Here is a 20,417-nt window from a genome sequence, read left to right as displayed (position 1 = left end):
TTTACACCCAGGGTCATAGCGATTGAGAAGAGCTGAGATTCAAAACAGACCATCAAACTCCAAAGTTTCTGATCTTTCTTTTACAGAAAACTCAGCTCAGTTCTTTAGCAAAGCAGGTGAGAATGAGTTAGTGACTTCTCTATCTCTGGTAACAAAGAAGTTTATTTTTTTCCCCTCAAAGTGTGGCACCTGAGTCATGTGTTAAACTTGGCTTCCCAGAGTAACTCATTAGCCAAACATCCCAGGGTCTGGGCATGGAGCTAAATCCAAGACAGCCATGGGAGCAGGAGACTGGCGTTCCATCTGTTCACCGTGCTTCCCACCTGGAGCAGGTATGATTCCCTTCTGAAGATTCAGATGACTCTCACTTCTGGGGACCACTGGGATTCCTCTTTTGAATAAAATGGATTTTTATTTTTATTTGCTGCATTTCCCAGGAGCACATGTTGATTCGGGAAGTCTCCCCTCCCCGCTCCCGCTGTTCTAGTAACCACTTCCTCTCCTTTTTCAGGATCTACCCTCATGGAGATCACATGAGCCAGTGCTCAGAAAACTCACAAGAGCGCATGGCAAATACAGATAACCTTCAGGGTGTTTCCTTCTGTGGAGACTCTTGATTATGAGTAAGCCAATTATGATGGCTTATTATTTACAGTGAATTAATATGAATTAAAAAAGTATACCTTTGCTCCTTCACCATTACCCACTGCCCAGCATAAAATAAAATAATCCAAGATAGAATTCCAGATTTTATTAGAGAATGTATCTAAAATACAATATTTATTAAGTTATGATATATTATTTGAATGGAAATATACTCTGTATCACAACTATAACAATTTTTATAGATAATTCATTTACATTGCTATAGTTCAAAAGTCACTAAATCATAGCGTAATTAAGATACCATTGCTACAAATATATAAGAATTTAAAGTTTTTATTATACCATCTTGGAATCACAAACATTTATCTGATTTACATTACATAGGATCGAGACTATTTTACCTGATTTATATCACATAGTTCAATCTATCCTCATATATAGATTTGCACTCAATCATCCTACCTTCCTATATTTTAAAAATAGCATTTTACTGTACCATTGTGAGTGCTCATTACCCCACATTCTGTGAGCAAAATCAAGGTTCTTATATTCTCTGTCACAGAAAGGCTACCATCAAAAGCAAAGCACCAGTCACAGCAAATCTGCCAATCATGACAACTGATCTACGTTTTCACATTTTAGTAGTAAGCACGTCAGGTGAGAGACGAAGTGTCTAGAAAGCCAGACGCAAAGCAGCGAGGGGCCAGTTCACCAGGTGGACTTGTGCTAAGCTAAAGGGAGGCCCAAAGGCTCTCCCCTGGACACCGCCCCGGGGCCGTCTTATTTGGGGAAACCTCTGACTTGTCTGTTTTTCAGCGGCTGAACCGGACGCCAGTTGGCCAACATCGGGAGTTCAGGCTCGCCCTCCGCGTTGAAGTTAAGAGTACGGAATTTCAACATCTAAAAGACAAAATTAAAGATGAAAAACATCAAAAATACAAGTTTCACTAGAGCATTCAACTATCGTGCTTGTGTTAAATCTTGAAATATATTTCCCAGTATTCACAGTCTCAGATGGCAATGTTCAAAATTTAATTTGATTCGCACCCACAGATATATAATCACATATAGATTACATATATATACTTTTATACAACAAATTAATTTCTACAGAATAAATACAACATTTTGCTGTTATTTGAAGGAAATTTGCAATGAGCTTGTTTTTTCCTCTTTTAATTTCATAATCAAACATCAAAAACCTATAAAATATTTCAGAGATGTAAAGTAATAATAACAATTCTAGATCCAAATTAAGGTTTTGTTTTCTGCCCCAGGGAAGATAAACATCAGCATGGGTACAATTAGATAAAGTGACTCCGGGGTAGAATGACGGCTGACATCTCTGCTTAAATTTACAGAAGCACAGGATTAAATCTGCCCATGCTGGGATTTCCAATCCTTATCACTGGGTAGTTCTGATTTCCTTTTAAGTTCGTGTGAGTTCCCAGCAGAGTGCCCTGACCCAGGCAGCCCTCCCCCAGTTCCCTCCTTCTCTGAGGCTGTTTCTGAAAGTGTCACTTCCCTTTCACGAAGCATGACTCGATCTAAACGAAGAATGGTGGTTTGGGAAGTAGGGCAGCTGCCAGAGAATCAATAGCCTTGAACCTGATCTCTTTGCCAAACAAAATTCCCTTGGTCACCTCCGAGGAAGTCAATTTCCGAGTAAGCCAACTACTGTTAACACACACAACCACTGCCACTGTGGCGAGCTGCACAGCGCAAACGACGCTCTATAGGAAATGTGCATCTGGTCTAAGCTGCTCAAGACACTTGGAGTGACTTTTAATAGGTGCCTTTTATCCAAGGGATGACTCGAAACTCTGTTAGAGTTCAGGATGTAGTCTGATATTAATAAACCACAGTAAGCTCTTAGGTGAGTGAGCCGTTGGCTGGAAATTATCACCCATAGCTATGTACCCTTGAATATAAAATCTCTTTGTTCCAGGCTTCAGATTCCTCCTAATGCACACACACAAAAAGCACGTACTGGGTGACAGACACCTTTCTCAGGTAATCTTCGATGTTATCCAACTTCAGAGTAAAAAGAAAGAATTGCCCAAGGTTGTGGTTCACAACATCAAGTTCTTGTTGGGTGCTAACCACATCTGCTAAGCGCTATTGCTGGAGCCAGGGGCAGCAGGAGGATTAGAGCCCAGGTCTGTCTGCTTCCAAAGGTCCAGCCCTTCCACCTGGACTAAGTGCTCCCCCGACTTGAGCAAACGGACCTGCTGACTGCTAACAGAGATGGGTTCTTTGAGCACGACCCAGGTCACGCTTTCGAGGAGAGGAGGGGTGGTCAGTGAGCCAGGGTAGGTCCAGTAGTCCAAGACGTTGGGAAGTAGGCTGCCAGGATCGAAGTTAGGGAAGTCGGTGCTCTTACCCTGGAACACAAGACAAAGACACAGGTTAAAACATCACGTGATCAGAGTCGGGGGGAGGGGGCGGGGGGACGCAGGAGAAGGGGAAACAGAAACATTCAACTTGGAGAGTCAAATACCTTCCTTTTTTTTAAAAGATACATTCCATATTCACCAGAAAACAGAATAAAAGAAATTAACAGAAGACATTTGACATGGAAACTTAGATTAGCAGATATAAACAAGAGAACCTATCAATTTCACCCGTCCATTTGCTCATCTGTCCTCTCAAACAATCCCTTATCTTTTTCATTAAGTCATTAACTAATCTTAGCTGGTATTTAAAGTGAAATTGCTGCCACCGAAACGCTGAGATTTTAGGATGTAGGAACAGAACATGTAGACAGTATCCTCGATGAGGAGGTAACTTTTCTGTTGTACCGTCTGATGGTTCGACCAGAACTGAAGAGCTGCATTTAGCTCTGGACACCGCACTTTAGAGAAACAGAAGCAACAGGAAAGGGTTGTCCAAAGACTGACAGGTCGCTGCAGAGAGACAGTTGTCAGGTAAGACTAGTTAAAGGGGACAGAGATAATGAGCTTGGGCGTAGGTGAGAGGCTGAGAGAAAACGGGCTCAAGCTAAGGAAGGCTTAGTTGGTTTTTTTGAGATGCAGTTGACATATAGTTTCAGGAATACAATGTAATGATTCAATATTTGAATATATTATCGAATGATCATAATAGGTCTAGTGAACATCTCTCAACATAAAACAGTTACAGAATTTTCTTTTCTTGGGATAAGAACTTTTAAATCTACTCTTAGCAACTTTCAAAGTGGCAATACAATGATATTAACTACAGTCACCATAGCATTGATTTTGATTTACTTGTAAGTCAATCCCAAAACGTCTTTATTTTATAACTGAAAATTTGTACCTTTTGACCCCTTTCAACCATTTTTGGCCCCCCACTCCCACTTCTGGCAACCACCATCGAGTCCCTGTATTTGTGAGCTGGTTTTGTATTTGTTTTCTTTGCTTATTTGTTTAGATTCCACTAATTCATCTGGTATTTTTATCCGACTTATCTCACTTAGCCTAATACTCTCAAGGTCCATCCATGTTGTCACAAATGGCATGATTTCATTCTCCTGTACAGCTGAGTCCATTTTATCTGTCTGTCTATATCTTGAGCTTAGTCACTTCAGTCCTATCCAACTCTTTTGCAAGCCCAGGGACTGTGGCCCACCAGGCTCCTCTGTCCATGGGATTGATTGTCCAGGCAAGAATACTGGAGTGGGTTGCCATGCCCTCCTCCAGGGGATCATCCCGACCCAAGGATCAAACCCACGTCTCCTGCTTTGGCAGGCAGATTCTTCACCCACTGAGCCACCTGGGAAGCCCCATCTATCTCTATCTACCCATCACGTTTTCTTTACCCATGCACCTGTTACTGGATGCTTAGGCTCCTTCTGTCTTGGCTATTGTAAATAAGCTGCCATGAACATGGGCAGGGGGTGTATATATCCTTCTGAATTAGTGTTGTAAGATCAGGTTTATTCTATACGAATCAAGGGAGTCAAGCTCAGGGTAACAGGTAAGCCTTTCAGAAGATAGATGCTGCTTTCATTTGAGGATGAGTTTGATAAAGCCAGGTTGCTGCTGCTGAAAGCAGTATTTATAATAAGCAGATGCCCCATGACCTCAGCACATAGATTTATACATGAATTCAAAGAGGCCTCAAAGCAGGACCTTACTCATGGTGTTCTCCATTGCATTTCCTAGACTAACAAAGTGGCCAGCGTATAGTAAGTACTCAAGAAATATCTGCCTTATGAAGGGTGAATAACTGGATCAGGTGGTTCAGCCTCCTTGCAATCACAGTTTTCTCTGATTCTTGCATATGGATGTTCAAATGAAGCAAGATTAAATAAATACAAGTCTGAAAATTATAAAAGCATTAGGATTAACTTTGGGATAAAGATTAAGTTACATAAACATATGAGCAACATGTTACCTTTATTAAAGGCTCATCTAAGCACTGCTCATCAAACCGAGACTACCCAGCTTGAGCAAAAGAATTTTAAAAAATGAGTTGGGTATAGAAAATAGGTACCCTATGCAGGTGTCAAAAAAACTGAACTGTACCTTTGTTTTAATAGAATCCAGCACGTCAAGGACTTTCTGGAGAGCTGGGTTAGCATCACCAACCTATAAAAAGACACAAAGGACAAGACAGCATATACAGTTGGCACTACACCCTTTTTTGATTAGGGCAGCTCTAAGGTATAATTTCTCCAAATGGTGAAGCAAAAACCACCACTAGCTACATGCCACCCATCAGTCTTAGTCTGATTTCCCTATTTTCACTAACAACCTGCTTCTGGCCCTGTGGTTCACCTGAAATTACCCTCTCAGATGTCACCAGTGACCTCCAACTGCCAAAGTCAACAACACTGTTCAAATGCTTGCGTTAAGCTTCATGCAGAATTTTGCACTATTGTCTTCCCTCCTTTGCACAATCCCCCCTCTTTCAACCTTTCCTTCTGCCCTGCTGCTGCTGCTGCTGCTAAGTCACTTCAGTCGTGTCCGACTCTGTGCAACCCCATAGACAGAAGCCCACCAGGCTCCCCTGTCCCTGGGATTCTCCAGGCAAGAACACTGGAGTGGGTTGCCATTTCCTTCTCCAATGCATGAAAGTGAAAAGTGAAAGTGAAGTCGCTGAGTCTTGTCCGACTCTTAGCGACCCCATGGACTGCAGCCTATCAGGCTCCTCAGTCCATGGGATTTTCCAGGCAAGGGTACTGGAGTGGGGTGCCAATGCCTTCTCCGTCCTTCTGCCCTCCAGCCTCCCAAATCTCCCTTGACTCCTGTATTCCCCATTGATCATTTAATCAGGGTCTTTCTTCCCAGTCTGCAGCTTCTCAGAGTTGCTTGCTGAGCAGTGTTACCCCCTCCTCATCAGGGTTTCCTTGCATGATCTCATAGACACTCATAGTAGCTCAGTTGGTAAAGAATCCGCCTGCAATGCAGGAGACCCCGGTGCAATTCCTGGGTCAGGAAGATCCTCTGGAGAAGGGACAGGCTACCCACTCCAGTATTCCTGGGCTTCCCTTGTGGCTCAGCTGGTAAAGAATCTGCCGGCAAAGCGGGGGATCTGGGTTCGATCCCTGGGTTGCAAAGATCCCCCATAGGAGGGAAAGGCTACCCACTCCAGTACTCTGGCCTGGAGAATTCCATGGACTGCAGTCCACGGGGTCACAAAGAGTCGGACACGACTGCGCCACTTTCACTTCACTTGTCACTTGTGTGCAGCTGTCACATTGACACAGGATTTCTAGAACCTCGAATCTGCAGCCCGGACCTTCCTCCACTGGGTTTATAACTATCCAGGGGGCAGCCCAGTCGGTATGTCAAACTCCTGCTGCCTGGATTCTGCAACATGGAGTCACTGTCCTTCAGTCCTCCAAAACCTGGTCTTAATTTATCATTCTCTATCATGGAAGAGTACTACCTAGCTTAAGGCTGAATGAGAAAAAAAAAGTACTAGTATTTATCCCAAGTATTGCTTTTTCTCATTTCATATTTCATGTGTAAACATCCTTCACATTTACATCCAAACAGTACCTAAGAAATGCCTCTGGAACTGTCTTTTTGTCTCTATCTCCACTGCGGTTAGCAGATAGGCAGGAAAATAAGCCCCTAAATACTTCAGAGCCAAAAGCATTTCCTAGGCTTTTTGTAGAATGTTCTATTTGTCATGAATGTTCTGTCCAGTTCATCTTTTTTGGAAACAGGCGGGGGGGGGGGGGGGGGGGGAGAACTGGGCCATCAACTAACCTTCAAAAAAACACCCACAACAGCCAGTCCATCAGCCTGTTGCGCTGCTGTTCCAAAGTCCCCGTACTTGGTGTTCCAGTGAACCAGGTGTAGCTGAAGCAGAAGCACAGACAGCAAACGATTAACTGTGCTAAAAGCCTACACAGTTATCTCCATAGCTAGAGCTCACGAAAGAAAGCGAAAATGTGGATAATTATACATCTAAACTTGTATTTTAATTCTACTTGTCCACGACTTGGCATAAAAGCAAGTGATTCCTTCAACAACTCTAAGACAAAGCGTTGCATACCTTTGAGGAACGTTTGTTTCTAGATTTTACATTAAAACACGATCCTCCAAGTTGAATTCATTTTCACGCAAATGGTGTTCTTAGGAGGTCTCAGAGAAAGCTTTGCGGCATTAACCGTAACATCACAAATAAAGGTTATAAGAAGCAAATATGAAGAGCCTTTGTAAAGAAAATGGTTTGAGCTGAATTTACAAATTAAGCTTTTGAAAAAAAAAAAAGTGTATCTTACCTCTGCAGCATATTTCTTCTTATCCACAGAATGCTCAGAACCTTGGTCATCAGATGAACCCCAGTGAAAGTGAAACTGAACCAATCTGTAAGTGCCAGTAAGAGGTCCGTCTTTCACCACTAAAATGAAAAAATATATATATATAATATTTATGTGGGCTTGCCAGGTGGCGCTAGTGGTAAAGAACCCAACTGCCAATGCAGGAGACATAAGAGACGCGGTATTTTTGCCCGGAGAATCCCATGGACAGAGGAGCCTGGTGGCTCACACACACTTATACACCCACACACTCATCCATACGCACGTGGGACACACACTACTGCATATCACAATCTTCAATCTTCTTTTATAGTACTAAATTTATGCCTGAAGCAACATTTTCACTCCATGAAAATTAAATCTAGACTTGGGCTTAGTTTGCAGAGCTGAATGGAATCATTTCAACTGCTGTTATTTTTTTTTCTTTTACTTGTACTAACTGAAAGGATGCATGCTTTTCCCATCTGTTTTCTGAGCACAGGACACTTTCCTTCCAGATTTGTTTTGAAGTCAGAGGTTCAGGTTTCAGAGAGAGGAGATGTTCAGGGCACTGTGAATTCCTCTGTGAATCAGTGAGGAGGCGCTGGCAGCAGCCCTCCAACGCTGGGCCATCACACGCCTGCAAACTCAGGAGCCTCTGCTCTGACTCGGCCCAGACAGCGGCCTTCAGCCCCCTTCGCCGACCTCTGATGCCACTTCTCACTAGAATTTGTGAAACAATAAGCATGCCAACAAAGGTCCGTCTAGTCAAGGCTATGGTTTTTCCAGTAGTCATGTATGGATGTGAGAGTTGGACTATAAAGAAAGCTGGGTACCAAAGAATGGATGCTTTTGAACTGTAGTGTTGGAGAAGACTCTTGAGAGTCCTTGGACTGCAAGGAGATCCAGCCAGTCCATTCTGAAGGAGATCAGCCCTGGGATTTCTTTGGAAGGACTGATGCTAAAGCTGAAACTCCAGTACTTTGGCCACCTCATGCGAAGAGTTGACTCGTTGGAAAAGACTCTGATGCTGGGAGGGATTAGAGGCAGGAGGAGAAGGGGACGACAGAGGATGAGATGGTTGGATGGCATCACCGACTCGATGGATGTGAGTCTGAGTGAACTCCGAGAGTTGGTGATGGACAGGGAGGCCTGGTGTGCTGCGGTTCATAGGGTCACAAAGAGTCGGACACGACTGAGCAACTGAACTGAAGCATTCCCTTGATCTTAAAATCAATTCTTCTCTACAAGTTTCCCCAGTTCTTTAGAATTTGGATTGTGTGCTTGCTCCTCAGTCATGTCCGATTCTTTGTGACTCCATGAACTGTAACCCTTCAGGCTCCTCTGTCCATGTGACTCTCCAGGCAAGAATACTGGAGTGAGTTGCCATGCCCTCCTCCAGGGGATCTTCCCAACACAGGCATCGAACCCAGGTCTCCTGCATTGCAGGCAGAGTCCTTACCGTCTGACCCACCAGGGAGCCAGTGTGGATTGTCACTGCTACTATTTAGCTTTATACTTAAAATGTTCTATTTAGACTCTGACATAAATTAGCTCATCTGTAAAATGGATACCTTCAATTATTTATTCACTAAGAATTGATTGATCATCACAGATTGATCATCTGTGAGATATAGTGCATAGTGCTTTCTTAAAATTCTAACTTTAATAACTATCCCATGATTCTGATATTAATGTAACCTTTTTACACTTAAATTCATACTAGAAATCACACTCTTAGACAGCAGTCTATCTGTAGATAATTAAGGAGCTGTGTCTTAAGGGAGGATTAAAATAGTAATAAACCACTGTTTTCCCCATGCCCTCCAAAAAGCTTTTACTTAATTTATATGTATTAATGGGATTTAACTGATATATCTATGACATATTTATTAGCTATGACAAACCGAGACAGTATATTAAAAAGTAGAGACATCACTTTGCTGACAAAGGTCTGTACAGTCAAAGTTATGGTTTTTTCCAGTAGTCATGTATGAATGTGAGGGGTGGACCATAAAGAAGGCTGAGTGCTGAAAAATTGATGCTTTTGAATTGTGGTGTTGGAGAAGACTCTTGAGAGTCCCTTGGATTGCAAGATAAAATCAGTCAGTCCTAAAGGAAATCAACCCTGAATATTCATTGGAAGGACTGATGCTGAAGCTGAAACTCCAATACTTTGGCCACCTGATGCAAAGAGCTGACTCATTGGAAAAGACCCTGATGCTGGGAAAGATTGAGGGCAAAAGTAGACTGCAGCAGAGGATAAGATGGTTAGATATTATCACTGACTCAATGGACATGAATTTGAGCAAACTCTAGGAGATGGTAAAGGACAAGGAAGCCTGGCGTGCTGCAGTCCATGGGGTCATAAACCGTCGGACACGATTTAGTGACTGAACAGCAACAACCTGACATATTTAAAAGCTTTTCAAATTAGGGTAGTTCTACTACTTCAGTGTTATTTCTCTAGAACTGGAAATAGAACCCCTTTTGCCATAAGTGAATTTTATTAGTTTGGGCTTATAATTCTGCAGAGTAATGAGTCCAAGATAACTTCAGCTTTGGCTGAAAACCAAGGGACAAGGTCTTCATGATAAAGTTTGTTTGGACAACTTCACCTAAATAGGCTTAACTGGTAGCAGCACACGTTCATCTCGTCAAAGAAGAGATAAAGCTGCTGCAAGACAGCCAGGCGGCTGGGCCCTTCTGCGGCTCCTGATACAAGCTCTGGCTGACAGTTCTGCCTTACACTAGGCCAGGAGAAGAAAAGAATTTGTTTAAAAAAAAAGAGAACAATAAAATGGTGTTATAACATACACAAAAATAAACTCAGAATGGATTAAAGATCTCAACGTAAGACCAGAAACTATAAAACTCCTAGAGGACAACATGGCAAAACACTCATACATCACAGCAGGATCCTCTATAACCCACCTCCCAAAATATTGGAAATAAAAGCAAAAATAAACAAATGGGACCTAATTAAAATTAAAAGCTTTTGCACAACAAAGGAAACTATAAGCAAGGTGAAAAGACAGCCTTCAGAATGGGAGAAAATAATAGCAAATGAAGCAACTGACAAACAATTAATCACAAAAATATACAAGCAACTCCTATAGCTCAAGTCCAGAAAAACAAATGACCCAGTCAAGAAATGGGCCAAAGAACTAAACAGACATTTCTCCAAAGAAGACATACAGATGGATAACAAACACATGAAAAGATGCTCAACATCACTCATTATCAGAGAAATGCAAATCAAAACCACAATGAGGTATCATTTCACACCAGTCAGAATGGCTGCTATCAAAAAGTCTACAAGCAATAAATGCTGGAGACGGTGTGGAGAAAAGGGAACCCTCTTACACTGTTGGTGGGAATGCAAACTAGTACAGCCACTATGGAGAACAGTGTGGAGATTCCTTAAAAAACTGGAAATAGAACTGCCATATGACCCAGAAATCCCACTGCTGGGCAAACACACCAAGGAAACCAGAATTGAAAGAGACATGTGTACCCCAATGTTCATCGCAGCACTGTTTATAATAGCCAGGACATAGAAGCAACCTAGATGTCCATCAACAGACGAATGGATAAGAAAGCTGTGGTACATATACACAATGGAGTATTACTCAGCCATTAAAAAGAATACATATGAATCGGTTCTAATGAGGTGGATGAAACTGGAGCCTATTATACAGAGTGAAGTAAGCCAGAAAGAAAAAGAGCAATACAGTATACTAATGCATATATATGGAATTTAGAAAGATGGTAACAATAACCCTGTATATGAGACAGCAAAAGAGACAGAGATGTATAGAACCGTCTTTTGGACTCTGTGGGAGAGGGCGAGGGTGGGACGATTTGGAAGAATGGCATTGAAACATGTATATTATCATATGTGAAACGGATTGCCAGTCCAGGTTAAATGCATGATACAGGATGCTTGGGGCTGGTGCACTGGGATGACCCAGAGGGATGGTATGGGGAGGGAGGTGGGAGGGGGGTTCAGGATGGGGAACACATGTACACCCGTGGTGGATTCATGTCGATGGATGGCAAAACCAATACAATATTGTAAAGTAATTAGCCTCCAATTAAAATAAATCAATTTATATTAAAAAATAAAAAAAGTTCAATGAAAAAATAAATAAATTTTAAAAAATGGTGCTATATTACTGATCTATTAAGAAACATGAATTTGGATGTATTCAGATAAAATCACATCTCTTAAAACTTTAAAAAAACTTACTGTAAAAGTGCTTTTTTAAAATTTGATAATAAAGAAAGAATTAAAGAATTATCCTTATACCCCCCAAATAGACTTTTTCCAAGATGAAAATATAATTCATAACTATATATACCCTTAAAAATACATGTTTATAAAGATTTAGAATTAGGCAAGAGTAATATGAACTTTTATTATATAAGGCTTTCTAATACTAAAAAAAAAAAAAATGCCTGAGTGTTCAATGATTAAACACTTTCAGGACTAATCTACTATTACCAGACATATCTGTTTAAGCTTCTGTTAAAATAAAACTATGTTACTATGTAGCTGAGAAGTCCACTGTAAACACTGTGTACTCGGTCGCTCAGTCATGTCCAACTCTTTGCGACCCCATGGACTGTAGCCCACCAGGCTCCCCTGTCGATGCGATTCTCCAGGCAAGAATACTGGAATGGATTGTCATTTCCTTCTCCAGGGGATCTTCCCAATCCAGGGATCAAACCAGTGTCTCTCGGGTCTCCTGCCTTGGCAGGTGGATTCTTCACTAGCACCACCTGGGAAGCCCCTACTGTAATGAGGAAAGGTTGTCACTCAGTCAACTGTAGCCCGCCAGGCGCCTCTGTCCATGAGATTCGCCAGGCAAGAATGCTGGCGTGGCTTGTCATCTCCTTCTCCAGGGGAAGGAATGTCATTTCCACTCCATATGGTCTATGGGGTTGCAAAGAGTCAGACACGACTGAGCGACACACACATACTCATGAAGGCAGCGTGCATCTTTTCACTTGAGAAATAGGAAAGACGAGATTCAAGACGGGCAACTCACACAGTATTCTGGGTCTACTTAGTCTTTTACTTAATTTGATTGCTCCATGCCATTTTCTAAACTACTCCACTTTAAAAACTCCTTTTTCTAATGAAAAAGTAGTTTTAAAGAATAGCAGAAATGGCTGACTGCATTTTTTTCCCCTCTGGAAAAATCCAGCCATTTTTGTGTGTAGAATCCATCATCCGTTGTACCACAGAAATGTGTTCCACAAACGATGGAGATACATGAATGGGGTTTTCTACTCCAAGACCCAATGTCCTGTTCAAGACACCTCCAAACTTCATGTAAATCCAAACTGCAAAATCAAGAGCCTGAGATTTTAACTTCCATGATCTTCCATCAGTTATACATACTCTATATAAAACACAACAGAAGCACTAAATGTAATATTATCATCTGTCCTCTTATATATGTTACTTATGTAAATTATGTTACTTGTGAAAGATTCATTTTAGTAATATTGAAATAAATTAGCTACTAATACAAATTAAAAACTATAAATGTAACATTAACATTTTTTCCTTCTTGATCACTTTAATATTACTTAATATAAGATGTGAGGGCTTCCCTGGTGGCTCAGCTGGTAAAGAATCTGCCTGCAATGCGGGAGACCCAGGTTCAATTCCTGGGTTGGAAAGATCCCCTGGAGAAGGAAATGGCAACCCATTCCAGTATTCTTCCCTGGAGAATCCCATGCAGAGGGGAGCCTGGAGGGCTACAGTCCATGGGGTCACAAAGAGTCAGGCATGACTGAGCTACTAACATGCATACATATGATATAAGATACATCCAAATAAACTACAGACCTTAGTGAATGTCAATAATCTCTCTTAAATTCAAAATATAAATAAACTATTCCCAATAATCCTTAGTTTAAAATTTAAGGGATTCCTATTAATGAAGTAAATAGTCTATTAAAAAACACATTTCTAGCAGGTGAATAATCATTTCTATGAAGAATCTGAAAATCTATTTTGGGGTTTTGGCAGTGGTCAGCCATTCTAGGGCTACCTGCTAAGGTTAAAAAAGCAAGTGTCAGTAGAGACAAATCTGAGGGAAACATGCCCATATTCCATTTCTTTTTCAGTAGTGAGATGTTTAGCTGTTACTTTCACTAACATAACCACAATGAAGACAGAAGGGAACAGCAGTTTTTAGTTTCAGGTTTATGGCCATTATTTAACAGCTTTTTTTTTTTTTTAAAGTAACCCTTTGACATGAACACAATTAAATACGGGGTCTAGAATGCTTTAGTCTATCTTACAGACGCTCACAATGACTGTCCATGGGTTGGCCCAATAATTCGAGCTCTGGTTTTCAATATTTGCCTCTAACTTTGCAATACAGTAAGAGAGTTTTAAACTCATTAGTAAAAGTTAATAAGTTAGCAGGAGTTAATAATTTGACTACTATTCTTTTCTTCCCAGATAAAGAATGTAATAAAAGATCTCAAACGGGGAGAGTTATTTTTTCATAATTTAAAAAACCTAACAGGATTAACATTTTTTCATTAATTTCAGGCGGTTTCTAGATTTTAAAGGCAGAAGATTGAGGAGAGCTTGAACCCAAGTTCCTAGTTAAAGCCTATTAACTCCATATTTAAAAAGAATTCTCGCAAGCTTAAACATAACAATAAATTCTACCAGTTCAGTTCATTATCCCCAAGAATTTAAGTTTGGGTATAAGAACATTTAGGATATATCCGAAAATCTGAGCCTATGAAAAGTTCTTGAAGACTGATATCTCACTGGGTTGCGGGGGAGGGGAGTAAATGAACTGAAGCATTTAAATATAGAAAATAAAGGATATCTGAAAATATTAACACAAGGAAAATAATTCCTAATAGAAAGAGATGATAAACTACAGATTTTAAAAAACTGAATGACCAAAATGAAAAATTATTTTTAGACTTAGAACAGAAAAGTATCTCAGTTTTTAAAAGTATGGCATGGGTATGAACACTCTAAATGCTAACTACGACTGTCATTTAGAGATTCTTATTCAATTTCCATTTTTAAGTGGTTGCCATGTAGTCTCATTCCAACAAACTAGGAAGGAGACGACTAGCAATTAACCTAAACTCTTGAGCATTCCGTTTCTTCACGTTTATTTTAAGTGGGTTTGACTAGAGTATCTCCACCATGTGTTCCAACTTGAGAGTCTAGGATTTTAAAAAAGTCCAAAGCGTGTTTCTCTGCATGCTCTCTTTGGTTTTATTTTTTCTATCCTGTAGATGTGTTTTCCCTTAACATCAACATTTAATATATTCATATTCTAGAGGAAAATGCTTCCTTGTTTAATCAAAACACCTGCAAATGCTGAAGAGGTACCAGGCAAAATTACAAAGGAGTCTTTCACCTGTAAAGGAGAACAAGCCTCTCTAGCATTCATTCCTCTTGTTTTTACTGTACCTCCCGCCTGGCTCTCTCAAGTCCTCCTTCCTTTTGCTGGGAGTCTCCTCCAAAAGGCTGAAATCCTTCAAGCCTCATCCTTTAAGCTCAAACCTTATTCACCCTGAAAAGTCTTTTCTGACTTGCTCGGGCCAACTCCAAATCTGCTTTCCATGTTTCCTTGGAATACCTCCTTGTTGCACCCACAAAAGTGACTGTCAGCATCTATTGCTCTTGTCTTCCTACTTGAGGCATCCCCAGCACGGGCTCAGGGGAGGCGATCGAGGGACCATGGCTCCATCCTGACCTCCTGGTGCCTGGCTTGTCTTACATAAAGGTGGCGCTACTGAGATTTTTCTTTTCTTTTATAAAAACTAAGTGAATAATGGGGTCGCTAAGAGTCGGACCCGACTGAGCGACTTCACTTTTACTTTTCACTTTCATGCATTGGAGAAGGAAATGGCAACCCACTGCAGTGTTCTTGCCTGGAGAATCCCAGGGATGGGGGAGCCTGATGGGCTGCCGTCTATGGGGTCGCACAGAGTCGGACACGACTGAAGTGACTTGGCAGCAGCAGCAGCAGCAAGTGAATAATACATCTGTCTCTAAAGACATGGACTTGAGCCTCTATCTGAACCACTTGTTTTCATCTGTTTCACAATCAAACACAGCCAGTTGCTTTAGTAATGTGTGTGTTATTCACCGGGAGAAGTAGTTAGAAAAAGGTAGCTAGCTCTCATCAGTTATTGCTCATGTAGAAATCCATCAGAACTGGGCATATTCATGGTAAAACATATTACTATGTAATAATGTCATATGTAAAATCAGTCCATAGTTTAACATAATAACTGGCATGTTTGGAAAAACACAGAAGTGTTATAAGACTTTAAAATATCATCAAGTGGTAAGAAGTAATTTTAAAGCAATTTAAAAACTTTACTTTTTTCTCTTTAATAAATCCTATTCACTTGCTACCATGAAAAAACAAAAAACAAAAAACAAAAGTTTTCATCAGAGATGCAATAGCTACAGCAGTTGCCTAACAAAGGCAGCCAAGTGGTGTGAAGAGCTGACAAGAGCAATGGCCATTTACGGAGGAATCTTAGGTGCCAGGCACTGGGCTTTATATATCTGTCCCATTTAATCCTTCCGCTGTAATAGATACTCCAATTTTACAGAGAGGAGGAAGGAAGAATAATTTTTTCAAAACTGTACTGAATACATCGGATAGCTACCAAAAAGGGCAAGGCATCTCGACTATAATGATTCTAATCACATTCATATACTAGTACTGTAGGTCATTACGCGAACATTTTGACAGCGTTACTAAACATTGGATCTGTCTTTTCTCCTTCTGCGCAATGCTCCACACACCCCCAGGCCCACGCCACCACCACACATAACGTGTTTGTAGCACCATTTACTCAGGGCCCTTCAGAGGAAAGCACTCGGGAAAACAGGGCACTGGCCAAGAAATCAACCAGTGGGCGAAGAAGGCTGCTACTGTGTCTGAAGGGGATTGTTCTCCGACTTCTAAGCAAGAAAAAAATAATAAAAAGAAGAAGCAGTCAAAGAGTGTTCTGTAAACAGCACGACTACAAATAAATTATGGTAACTGGTTTTGTCAGCAAGGGACCAGGTATGTCCACCAACTCTAAAACATCTTCATTTATGGAATGAACTTCTGGGTGGATACCGAGACACACAGCCACCTTTATCACACTGGCCCAAGGCTGAGAAAATACTCACAAACACAGTGTTTCTGAGAATTTCAGGATTTTAAAGTAGCAGGTTTTCATCACTCTTCTGCATGCTACCTTGAAGACCAATCCTAAAAAGTTCAGTTTTTGCAAGTCTCCTCATTGCTGATCTCTATCGCCAAGGGGCCCTGCCTTTTTTTGACTTTTCTCAGGCATAGCACAGTTATTCAATGCCCTACATAGAAACCGGGAATCCGACAGGGAGAAACAGCCCCTGCCACTTCAAAGAAATTAGCCTGCTTCGCAGAGGCTGAAATCCAACGAAGATGATCAGAGTGTAGTATTAAGGGGGGGTCCTGCGCCTGTTAAGCTGGGAAAAGAGCTGCTACTGACACACAAGTTATTTTGTAAACACTGACCTGCTTTGTCCTGGGAGTCGTCAAACTCCACGTTAAAAGAGTGACCATTGTTGACCATTCTCCGCGAAGTTGCTTCCCCATAGAGAAGGGCCAGAGGCTTCAAAGCAGGATCGTGAACGACGGCCTTGGTGTCGATGTCAACGGGTGACTGGCGCTCTCCGTTGGCAATGGGGAAGTCCTTATACCAGTGTTCGGGGCCTGGGGTTGAGCAGAGACGTGTGAACCCCCACAATGTGGGGAAGGGCACACCCCAACTCCGGGGACAGGGCAATGATTCTTGGACCTGCTTGGCTCCAATTCTGGCGATACCACTTCACAGCCGTATACAAGGTGGCGCTAGTGGTAAAGAACCCGCCTGCCAATGCAGGAGACTTGAGTTCGATCCCTGGGTCAGGAAGATCTCCTGGAAAAGGGCTCAGCAACCCACTCCAGTATTCCTGCCTGGAGAATCCCATGGACAGAGGAGCCTGGCGGGCTACAGTCCATGGGGTCGCAAAAAGTAGGACACGACTGAAATGCAACCTTTGGGAAAACATTTGATCTGTACCTTAGTTTTTCCCTCTGTATTATGGGGTACAATAGCATCTGGCTTAGAGGTTGGTACAAGAACATCAATCCATGTAATGCTTTTAGAACAAGCAGTCAGCGTCACATACATGTTAGCTATTTTTTGTTTCTTTTACTGAAACGGAGCAGCTGACCCTGGGTTTGTGATTAGGATTTGAATGAGCAAGCTTCCTAAAGACACTCCCGAAGAGGGAGATTCCTTGCCTCAGCCAGAGGCAAGGACTGAGTCACCGCCCCGCCAGCCCCCTCGCCTTGGAAGGGTCGGGATCTCCATCACCTGACGAGCCCCAGACCCTGCAAGACGCTCAGAGATGCGCCAGACACATCTGCTCGTACGTCCGCTGGCCTGGGGGAACCCAGACCTGTGGCCCCGAAAAAACCGGGTTCCTGGGGACCTCCTGACCTCAGAAGTCAAGAAATCAGGAAAACTCAGAAGTCAGCGCAAAGGACTCAAACCACCAGCCCAAGAAAACGCCCGGGGAACAGTTCATGCTGAGAATCTTAGCCACAGGTGGTGCTGAGGATGAAGCGGGCGGCGGGGGGTTGGGGGGGGAGAGGGGATGAAGACGGTGGGAGGGGGCAGTCTCCTAATTTCTCTGCGATCAACGACCAAAGTGTTTCGCTGCACCCCTTCCTAGCGTCCTCTTGGGTCGGGACAGGGTGGTGATTGACCCGAGAGGGGCCGCGCGCGGGTCCCGCGGCGATGCGCGGCCCCCTTCCCGGCCCGGCGCGGGGCTTCCTCCACAGCGGCCTGGGGCCCCGCGCCGGGGGCGGGGGAGGGGGCGCGCCCGGGGGCCCCCGCGCAGAGGGGCGCGCCGGGGGGCTCTGCACTCACCGTTGTGCTGGCCGTATCCCCAGTGATGGGACATGGTCGCGCCGGGGTCCGGGGGCTGCTGCTCAGGTGCCCGCGCCGTGTGTCGGCGGGCCGCGCCGTCGCCGGCTCTTATAGGCGCCCGCCACCTTCGCGCGTGGGGGCGGCCCCGGGGTGGGGGCCCCGGGCGGCCCCGGGCGGAGCGGGGAGGAGGGCGCGGGCGGAGGTGCGCTCCGCGCGCTCGGGGCGGGCCGGGCGGGCTTGGCTCCGGGGGCGGGGAGAGCGCCCTGCCGGCGGGGCGCTACGCCAGGTTCCGGGGCTCCGCTCGGGCCGCCCGGCTTCCCTCGGCGAGGGCGCGGGGCGGCCGCGAGGCTCCGCGCTCACCGCGCGGACTGGGCTGCGGAGCGTCTGCGCGCGCCCCGTCCGCCCGCGGGGCGCGGACCGCTCGGGCCCCGGCGCCTCTCCGCCCGCGCCCCCTTTGTGAGCGCATCCCCGGCCCCCGCGCCCTGCGGCCCCGCCCGCGCCGCGGCCCCCAGCCCCGGGAGGCTCGCCGCTCGGGGTCCCGGCCCTGCGCCCGCTAGCGGGGCCGGGAGGGTGACCTTGGGGCGGACGGAGCTGCGGTCCTGGAGGGGCGCGGAGGGCCGGGCGCCGGGCGCCCCCTGCCGGACGGCCGTGAGCGCACCGAGGAGGAGGGCGGTCTCCCGCAGAGTCCGCACCGAGGCAAGCGTGCTTCTCCATCAGTCCCTCAGTCGTGTCCGACTCTTTGCGACCCCATGGACCGCAGCACGCCAGGCCTCCCTGTCCATCACCAACTCCTGGAGTATACCCAAACTCATGTCCATTGAGTCGGTGATGCCATCCAACCATCTCATCCTCTGTCGTCCCCTTCTCCTTCCGCCCTCAATCTCTCAGCACCAGGGTCTTTCCAATGAGTCAGCTCTTCGCATCAGGTGGCCAAAGTATTGGAGCTTCAGCTTCAGCATCAGTCTTTCCGATGAACATTCAGGACTGATTTCCTTTGGGCGCATGCATGGGAGAGGGCCATTTCCTTGAGAACTGACAAGGTGTCATATGGATACCCTGACATCTCTTCCTACCTCCTTTCTTCTCTTTAAAAAATTAACTTGGGGTTGGGGTGGGGGGAGATTACCTAGGCGAGTAAATACTGATTTAAAGCAACCAAGACTTCTAAAGAATCACTCTTCTAACAGGAATTGGGTAAAAGAATTTCTTGCAAAAAGATGAGAACTTGCAAAATGGTGAAAACTCAGAAGTTGGCTGCCAAAGAAAACTTGGCATCTGGCATACCTAAGAATCAATTCAAAGAAATTTAACAGGATATTTTTTGAGGCAAGGCAACATTATGGCTTTTCTGGGCCTTAGGCGTTTTGCCTTTATGGATCCCTTCTTCATAAACACACACACACACACACACAAGGGCACACATACACATACATGAATTTGTTGCTGTATTGGCATAAATATTAATATTTTAATATTATGTATTTTAAACATTTTTTGATATATATGTTCATGTTTTTCTTCTGGTTTTAAAAGAAAACATTTTCATGGATATCTAAAAGTACTGTGGGCCTGAAGCTCTGTTTCCTAATACCTAATGCATAAGTCAGGACTGTTTTCTGGTGGGAGCAGATTTCATTTCCCTCAAGGGGCCTTGTCACAAAAAGAGGAGAAGGATTTTCTGTCCTGTGGATCACTGTGATCTTTGAGAGCATAGTATTAGAGTTAACATTGGGGAAGCTGACACAGTTTTACACAATCCTATCAGCCTAAACATCATACTACTTATACAGATAAATAACAAGATAAATTATAATATTAGTGCAAACTTTTGCAATATTGATCTCAAAAATTATTACTTGCTATTTATTTCAGTCAATTCCACACAAACAAATATGATTCACAGTTAGATATACTTGTTATTGTCCTAAGATTCCAGGAAAGTGTGCACCTGTTTGTGCTGGAGTCTTTTGGTTGATGTTGCCATGAATTCTTAGGCAATGAGTATTTTTGGTTTCTAGTACCATCACAGTTCTTTCCAGATGCCACACAGTGCTAAAGAATCTGCCTGCCAATGCAGGAGATGCAAGAGATGCAGGTTCAGTCCCTG

The 20,417-nt window shown here is 43.7% G+C and overlaps 1 protein-coding gene across 1 annotated transcript; it reads right to left on the bottom strand.

Annotated features, from left to right (window-relative positions):
- Positions 1–736: 736 nt before the first annotated feature.
- On the bottom strand, positions 737–18,492 carry CA2 (carbonic anhydrase 2). Its single transcript, XM_025264987.2, has 7 exons — positions 18,311–18,492; positions 16,909–17,106; positions 7,325–7,443; positions 6,807–6,899; positions 5,115–5,177; positions 2,835–2,990; positions 737–1,506 (listed from the first exon to the last, which is right to left on the bottom strand). The coding sequence occupies exons 1-7, from the start codon at positions 18,342–18,344 to the stop codon at positions 1,387–1,389; spliced, it is 783 nt and encodes a 260-aa protein (XP_025120772.1). The 5' UTR covers positions 18,345–18,492; the 3' UTR covers positions 737–1,386.
- Between the last annotated feature and the right edge of the window lie 1,925 nt (positions 18,493–20,417).

Source organism: Bubalus bubalis, chromosome 15 (genome assembly GCF_019923935.1).
Source record: "Bubalus bubalis isolate 160015118507 breed Murrah chromosome 15, NDDB_SH_1, whole genome shotgun sequence".
NCBI lineage: Eukaryota > Metazoa > Chordata > Mammalia > Artiodactyla > Bovidae > Bubalus > Bubalus bubalis.
Note: the sequence above shows the minus strand (reverse complement) of the source record. Positions and strands in the feature narration are given on the sequence as shown.